General features: G+C 40.9%; 1 protein-coding gene across 1 annotated transcript; it reads right to left on the bottom strand.

Annotated features, from left to right (window-relative positions):
- Nucleotides 1–1,233: 1,233 nt before the first annotated feature.
- Nucleotides 1,234–2,341, bottom strand: LOC104457284 (F-box/LRR-repeat protein At3g59200). Its single transcript, XM_039299100.1, has 2 exons — nucleotides 2,270–2,341; nucleotides 1,234–2,144 (listed from the first exon to the last, which is right to left on the bottom strand). Exons 1-2 carry the CDS (start codon nucleotides 2,339–2,341, stop codon nucleotides 1,335–1,337), a joined length of 882 nt encoding a protein of 293 aa, XP_039155034.1. The 3' UTR covers nucleotides 1,234–1,334.
- Nucleotides 2,342–9,136: the final 6,795 nt, after the last annotated feature.

Consider the following 9,136-nt stretch of genomic DNA (forward strand, 5'->3'; position numbering starts at 1 on the left):
ACCTACCTACCTCATGTTTTGATGTTGGCCATTCAATTAGAATGGAAAGCAGAAACATCCTAATGTTGGGTTGTTGGCCACTCAACTAGAATGGAAACCAAAACTCAAAATAAAATAAAAAAAACATGCATTATTCGTGACATGTTGGGTAAAGTAAAAAGAAAAACCAGAAACATGCAGAAACATGCATTATTAGTGACCTTGCCGCTTTCCCATGTTGGGTAAAAAAGCAAAAGAGTCGATTCCATAAAAAATCCAAATTACAAAATCAGGAACGACAAATAATTAATAAGCAAAATTATATCCGCACCGGAAAAAAATAAATCTAAACAGGGGAAGAGGATTAAAATGTAGAATAATAGTCAACCATGACGATACTATGGATGCCAAGTGAATGAGGCTCTGGTTTTGTTAATTAATCACCAGCTCAAGTGAATGAGGCTCTGGTTTTGTTAATTAATCACCAGCTCAATTCTTGAAGATAACTTTCCATTGAGCTGTTGCAGAGCACGTTCTCTAGGTTCCATCACTTTTTTCAACTTGTCCAAGTCTGAGAAGTATTCTTCGTCACAAGGATTTACCACTAACTTCTCAAGAGCAATGGCATTGTCAATAAGGTAATTCACTAGCTCAAGCTTGCAAGGTTGACCATAATAATTGTGAAATTCAACCTCCTTTAAGTGCTGATGGGGAGGTCCAACAACTCTTTTTGGTTCTCTGTGTGTGCATAGCATCTTCCATGGCAAGATCATCTGTGGCAAAAGAAGAATGCTGTATATTATTAATTACCACAAGATTGGGAGAATGCCAGTGGAAGAAAGAACCGTGACTTACAATGGAATTATGAGAATTATCACGCCATGCATATATTAATCACATGATGTCCCGACAACTCACCCAAAAGTAGATGGCTTGGTTTATCATATTCCATCCTACTATATCAGTCTAATGCCTAAATAGGTGAAGACTTGAATGAGATCGAAAACCCACCTCAAACACAAAACTCTGCAAGCAGGGACATGCCTCGATCACGGGAGTCAATGGAAGTAGGCTGGCACCTCTTTTTCCAAAGACTCTCAATTCCAATAGCTTGACATTTGTTAATTTAGGCAGTTGAGAAATATGCAGGTCTTCCTACATATAGACAGAGAGAGAATCATGGGCAACGCAGATTATAAAAATTAAATAACTTACGAAACTTTACGAAAAAAGTCGGTGCTCTTACATTGGGTGAATCAGAAAATTGAAGTTTGAGAATTTGCAAACAAAAAAGATTCGAAAGCTGAGACAAGGTCCTATGCACAAGCACCGAATGAGATTTCCTAATAAACACATCAGATAGTTGCGGGAGCTTGTCCAAACACAGGAATTTCACATCCCATGAAAGTGAAGGACACAAGGCCCGTGTCATAAATCTCGACGCGATCAAGATCCTTACAATATGCTATGCACAAGTGCTTCAGCTTCAGTGATTGGCCAGAGACTCTCAACCTATTCAAAGTAGGAGAATGCTCCAAAACCAATCGCTCTAGAACCGGACAATTGGCAAGTAGTTGCTCAATGAGTTCTTCCTCCACACTTACTCGATTCAAGTAGAGCTCTTCGAGATACTTAAATTCAACATGCCAAGAACTAGAAGAGTTCCAGCCAAAATTACTTTGACCCGGAGCTCGTCGTGAGCACCCTATATCAACATCCATTAGTATCTCATGCCCCAATGGATATGGCAAGCGACTAGGGTCACAATCACGCCTCAAATCCTTCACACACACGGGCTCGAAATCTAGTTTGAGAATTTTAACTCGTTTTGTCAATGCAAAACGAATCCACCGGTCGATGTGAGACTTATACGAGATATTCAGGTCAAAGTATAACGCAAATCTACGCAAATGGAATCCTTCGCTGTGACGATGCAAGACATTGTCCACCCATGCCACGTATCTTGCCCTCTCCTTTTCTGCCAACTCAGGGTTACCTTTCATCTCGTCCAACAAGTCAGACCAGTCGAAATCAAGGTTGGTGACCTGACAAGTAGACAAATGCCTCCATCTTCTGGAAAGAAGACAAGTCGCCTGTGCTTCTCTAGATCTCAAAAGGGATAATATAGAGCCTACAACATCATCGGGCAAACAGCTAATCCGATCCTTTGGATTGAGATTCACCGAAAGAAAAACAAAGAAGGTGAGAAAAATCACAATGATTATCTGAGGCGTCTCTTACGACTAGTTCCAAGGTCAAAAACGAAATTTTATGCACCAAAATTCTTTACCTTGTCGGCAGATTCGTCTTCATTTTTAGAGCGAAGCCTCTTTGGAGATGGAGAATCCATAGACGCCGGCATTAGTTCGCCTTCATTTTGGCAAAAGCCCGTCTTTAAATCTCCTTTTTTTCTTCTCGTTCCTCCTCAGATTTTAGGGAATATTCCGAGAAACCGCTTCCCATTCGATATCTTTTCAAATCAGCGATATCTTTTTTAAACGTCTATAACGATTAAAATTGTACAAATTATATTACACAAAAAGAAATATTCTGAGAAATATATTTTTGCTAATGGGATCTCTAGATCGGCTTTTGTTTTGTGTTTGTTTTTTTTTTTTTCTTTGGGGTCAAATTTTCATTTATTTCCACGAAAATACAATAGAAAAATATCCTAGTCTAACAGCAAATCAAGACAAATCCCAAATAATTTCAAAACAAAACAAACTCCAAAGGTTGCAGATTTGAGATTTCTTCAAATCAAAATCGGTGCCGATCAACGAATCCGTCTTCACTAATGAGTACACATCGAGATCTCTATCTATTACCATGACTTTATCTTTCAGGTGGCACGCCTAGGTTTGGGGTCCCCAACACCATTGCCTGGGGAAATATAATCCAAAAAGAGTCGTCTAGGCAATGATCTATGAAGCTGTATATATGCAAACAGAAATGTATCCTTGACAGAGCCCAGGCTACGAGGAATTTAGGATAAGTAGAAAATCTGAAGGAGCAAAGCAAAAAGACAGTCGAGCACTTTGGTTAGAACAAGACACTCCACATTGACATCTCATAAAGTCAGGTTAATCTTAAATGCTATGTACTTAATTGCCAGTGAATAATGAAATAGCAACTTGATTTTTTAACACAGGAAAACATGCCTGGCTTAACATGATCACTAAGCACAAGATAAGGTGTCTCCATTTGAGCTTGAGTTTTCCTTATCCTCTCTGCAGACGAAGAAGGCGTGTCTGAATTCTTCATCTGCTTCAACTTCAATTCTTCCTGGTGTTGCTTCATGCGCTTCTCTTCCTTTTGCCAGGCCCCAACTGCTAACTTTAGAAAACAATGAAACATTATCCATCTTTAATATCAAAAACATCTAAGTCACAGGGTCCTGGTTAGTTGTAAACTAACACTAACTGGATTTGACAAAATGTTACATTTATTATTAGTAAGTTAGGGAGTCAGATGCTTTCTTCTATGATACATAAGCCAACAAAGGCAAATAAATGTATATTGTTTGAGCAAAAGTAAAACAAAGTAAGCCTAAGATGAGCATTGTCTTAAGTATCAAATTATCATAACATTTCCATATCACTGCAACGTTCTCTAAGATCCAAGTTAAGCCCAAGTACTCTTGTAGTTCATAAATAACTAAACTTGGATTACTAATAAATGGGTGTATTTAATAAATACTATTTATCAGTGAGGTGGGTGTATTTATTCAGCAGATCCAGATAAAACAAAGACACCAGCAACCGTGACTACATAAACTTGGGATGCATAACGTTACTGATGAGACAGCTAAAATTATCTCACAACAGCTCGCTTAAAATGCACATATGTAGACCTGACAGATAAAATTTACTTAGCATTGGATTGCCTTTCTGGATGCTGTTAAGAACAATCAAGAAGTTCCTGATCCTGCAAACAACAACCCCCTATCAGCTGACTTGACAGGAAAAAAAGAGAAAGAAGAAACCAAAAACTGAAATTGAAGCAGCATACTTGAAAGGCCTCCTTCGTAGCCATTATAGCATTGCAATCTATGTGTTTAATAACCTATCATCTCCCACTATAAAACCCTACAACTAACTATCCACTATCCAGCATCAAACATGAAATCAATTGGAATGGCGGTGCCGCATGGATTTGACATAGATTGGCTGGTGTCAATGCACTGATTGCACATTAAAAAGAGCAAGAAAATACAGTGTTCTCATCTACATAGTCTATAACTAATAACAAAAGCAAACAAATTGACTTTTTTCCTTCAAAATTTAAGCAGCTCTCTTTTCTTTCGAGCCATCTTCCATGCAAGAGTAGTGCGGTGGACGTGGACTTAAAGAATGTGTGAAAGTAAACAAAGCCCAACTTAGAGAAACTACAGCAGAATCTCATATCTTCGCCTTTTCTCTTTCTTGGTGCTTTGCAAGATCAAATAAGCACTATGGAAAGAAAAGACATAGACAACAACTCAACAATCTGGAAACCCAAACGAGAAAAAAGGAGAAAAGAGAGAAGAAATCTGGCGTGTAAGAAAATCAACAACCGTGAAGACAATCAAACTTTGACTTCGGACAGACAAGAAACCCAAGCCCACTTCACATGCAAGAATGCGAAGCTCATGAAAATTAGTCAAAATCGAAGCCCGAAATGGAAAATACAAAGAGGAAGGGGAAAAAGCAAAACCTTGGCTAGAGAGAACTCATCGTTGGGGATAATCGTCTTGCGACGCGGGCTGAGTGGAATCGATCACTCTTGTGACGAACGCGAGCTTGTGAGTCACGAGACTGAGTCGCCTATCGCCGGCCGAGATGGGCAGCCACAATCGGGCGCCGACAGTGCAGGCAGAGGAGAGAGGGAGCGTAGTAGTGGCCGCAGATCTCGAACCGACAGTCGTGAGTGCAGGCGACGAAAGCTCCGTTGGAGATCCTACCACGAAGTGAAACCCTAGAATGCGAGGAGCAAAGAAGAAGGCAACAGCAGAATCGACGAGAAGATGCAGTCGTGGACAATGGTGGAGTCAACGACAAGGAGAAGGCGCAGTCGTCGGAGAAGAAGACAAAGTCGACCAGGGTATGTGTTTGGCCTTGGGTAAAGATGAGAACGTGTTTTTGTTTGTTGCCTTGTTTGGAACTTTAGAGTTAATGTGTTCCGGGGTCGAACAATGTTTCAACCCTGACTTGACCCAAAATATATTTATTTGCTTGTTTTTATCTGTTACCCAAATAATATCAAGGCTCAAAATATGTATTATACTTGTTTCATGTTCAGGTTGGGTTTGAGTTGGGTTAGGCCAGATTTTTTGGACATCCCTAATTGAAATCACATATCAAAATTTCGAACATTTATATTAAATTTTCAAACTTGAGTGTTGAAAAATGTCATGAGATTTGACTAGATACGTGTTGATCAAATATCGAAAAATGTCATATTGTCTAATATGATATAAAGGTTTCCAAAGAGTATCAACACTTTCTAAGGTCTATGCACATAGGTGTTGAGATATCCTCCTCGATAACCAGGCCGAAATTTTCGATCGAGAGGGAGAGAGAGTTTCCTACGTCTTGTCGCTTTCGTTTTTGTCCCCCTGGGCAGGAGCAAATGCGGCTCAAAACATGGGGAAGAAGACATTATTTTATGACACGTGCGGGTTGCATGATCTGGCAGCTGCGTTGACCGAAGCAAAGCATAGCTGTAATTTGTCAGCCTGTCATGCGCGCATATCCAAGGATAACTCAAACGGAAAACGATAAAGAAGATAGATGCATGATTAGGAGCTCTGCACAAAATGGTAATTCATCTTGCTCCTACACACCGATAATGATTCTGGTCAACTATTCTCGAGAGTTAAAGATGTCATAAAATTTCATGTGGGCGAATATCAGAAGGCTTCCGTTGTTGATGTTTAAATATCTGAGTCCTATTTTAGTGCGGCCTGTTAAACGTATCCCCTATTTCCAAACCGGGCGAACTCACCGTGACGAGTTCAATGAGCCAAGGAGAATAGGGCGCACCTAATGAATGGGCAAACTGCAGTAATGAGGATGCCGTCGGAATTGTTTGAAAACCCATCGAAAGTCAAACCAACCTTTGCCGACAAGATAGGCACTTGATTCTCATATATATTCAAGAGATGGACCCCATTTTGAGGGTGCAAGTGCCTGAAAATGTCGTTAAATTGCGTGAATTTAATATAATTTATTAAGCTAGGCTCTCCACGGAGCTTCCCGGCAAGTGCAAATGACATAAGAACTTGGCTCTACCTCATTAACCAGTCGCGCAATATCCAAATAGCAACCCCGTCATTTTATAAGCATTCATATCCTCTGTCTACAGCTGGAAGAAGTTTCTTTCTCTCTCTCTCTAGAGTTAAACCTCTCTTTAAAAACTAAAAAACACCGATTAACTTGTGTAAATAGCTCCTTCCCATGCATCCAACAAATTCATCACTCGCAAAAGCCATCTGCTTCGAGCTTCTTCTCTTCCTTCTTGTAGAGAGTTTTGAAAAATGAAGGCGGTTCTAGAAGTGGTCGCTCTGGTCCTGAGCTCTCTTGTGACGATGGGGGCTCAAGCCGGCAATTTCTACCGGGACTTCGACCTCACTTGGGGCGACCAGCAAGCCAAGATCTCCCAAGGTGGTCATCTTCTCACCCTCTCTCTCAACAAGTACTCTGGCTCGGGGTTTCAGTCCAAGAACAAGTACTCTTTGGCTGCATGGGAGAAATCATCTACGATTGTGAGAAAAAACTGAGAGCCATCATGATTCAAAGTATGATAAGGCCCTCAAACATCAACATGGATTAGTGAAAAAATATCGTCTGCTTGAGAAGTACTATTTTGGAAAGGAGCACATGTTTGTTTTGCCATAGGACAGATAGGGCACTGAGGACAAGGAAACAATGTAATATGACCAAATCTTTGATTATTAAGAAAATTCTTATAATTGGTAGTAGTGTTACACAATGATTTATTGAATTCAACAGGAGGTAATTTAAAACTGTGCGAAAAATCCATCTAAAAATACAGCCCCTGATCGACTCTACCCAAGCTCATCAGTTTGCTAGTCGAAATGGCCTGGAAAAAAAAAACATTTATCAGAATGAAATAAGATGCAACATGAATTTTCTTCACAAACTCGAGAAAATGATATGAGGTTGAAATGAAAATCAGGGACATAAAGCACATTTCGAAGTGTAATGAGAGAACTAAGATTCATAGTGCTAGACATGGTAATTTGTGTGATGTTTCCATTTGGAAGTTGTACTGATATGGGAAAGAGTAACTTCTTAATAGTGGAAAAGAAAACATTATCACAAACTATATGGTCACTAGCACCTGAATCAATAATCCATGCATCCTTCGAAATTGAGTTCATCAGAGAGTATGATGTACCTGTGAAGCTTCCAGTCTTATCAGAAGCATCCAATTTCCTTAATGCTTCCATTAGCTCCTGATATTGTTCATGGGTAATTGATTTCCCCATTGGTTGGCCAAAAACTTGAAAAACTATTGAAAATTTCCATTTTTCCTTTTCTCCTGGTTTTCATGTAATTTCCAGCAGTTTTCAATTGTATGGTGCGGGTGCTTAAAATAATCACAATACAATTTATCTTTCCCTTTTTGGCCATTATTTTTTGCAGCTGAGGAGGGCCTATTTGTGGGCTAAAAAACTTGGGCCAGAGTTGGGACAAAGTTGGGCCATATGGGTCGTCCGATCCACCAAAGAAACTACCACATGAGCAATCCGGCCCATGGAAATTCACTCCTCGTGGAACATCCGATTCAGCGAGATTGATGCTCCGTGGACCGTCGGATCCAGTTCCTGCCAGAAGCAAACATGGGCCGTTCGATTGTTCAATGAAATTGGGACTGTCGGTGGTTTTCTTGAAACATCTAGGGTTTTCGTCGGGGAACCCTAGATACGCCTCTCTTCCTCTGCTCCCGTGCTCCTCTGCGAATAGCAAAGATGGCTCCTTGTCGCCAGGACCATTCCATCTCCTCCCTTCCCGTGGTCCACTATCCTATGTTGACTCTCTTCTTGAATAGCGAGTTGATAGATGTGGTCAAGGCTCGGCATGGGCTCCATGGTCAAGATCTTGGAGTAGAATGAGAGGTAAGTCTCATTTAGGATGAGGAGAAACCTCGTCACCTTCTCCCTTTCCCGCATGCTCTTGTATTGTTGTAGAATGTGATCGGGCCAGTCAAATCTTTCTTCGGCTACTTCTAATTTGTTCCAAAGAGTCGAAAGCTTGTTGTAAATGGTTGCAACAATTATGTTCCCTTGTTTTAAATCTGAGATCATTTTCCCACATTTTTTTTCGAATCCTCCATCGAGTGAAGTCTAGTCGCAACTTCGGATGCGATGCAATTCCCAAACCATGTTTTGACTAGTTGGTTGCATCTCTTCCAAAGTCGTGCCATTCGCTCGTTGAACGGAATCGAAAACGTTCCGTCAATGAAAACCTCCTTATCCTTCATTACCACTACTCCTCGGAACTCTCGCGACCAGCTCGAATAATTTTCAGCACTAGTTAACTGTTGACCGATGAGTTTTAGTTTCGGTCTATCGTCATTTGTTGTGTAAAGAGGTTGCCGGGTTCCGGCTGGCCACTAGCGAGGATTTGGTACGGAAAAAATCCGGGCGTGAGATTTGAGTAGGGTTTTGCGCTCGGACCCGAACTGCTCGATCCAATTTCATGACCCACATTATGAAATCCCGAGTAGGGATTCATTCCCACACTCGGTCCACTTCACTTGTCACGCCCCGAACCTCGAGCGCGTAAACATCCCACCATGGTCATGCAAGTGCGACATTCCAGGTAGTGTCGCCGACCCCATTCATTTATTATTGCGCAAGCGGAACGTATTATAAAACCCCTGATAATGAAATACGGGATAGAAAAGCAGGAAGCAAAACCACAACATAACATTTTCACAATTCAACAGAATTACAAACAGAAGCCTACAGCCAAAAGTCTACAAAAGACCGGCTCTTAAAAATGAATTGTCCTACGACCTACAAGTCGGACACATTCTCCAATCCTCATGACTTCACCTCTGCAACTCCTCAAGGTCAACCAAAGCTATCTAGCCGCTCCGTCCACCAGGGACCTGAAATTTTAATCCCCAAACCGGGATGAGACAATGTCTC

The sequence above is a fragment of the Eucalyptus grandis genome, chromosome 1, assembly GCF_016545825.1.
Source record: "Eucalyptus grandis isolate ANBG69807.140 chromosome 1, ASM1654582v1, whole genome shotgun sequence".
NCBI classification, from domain to species: Eukaryota; Viridiplantae; Streptophyta; class Magnoliopsida; order Myrtales; family Myrtaceae; genus Eucalyptus; species Eucalyptus grandis.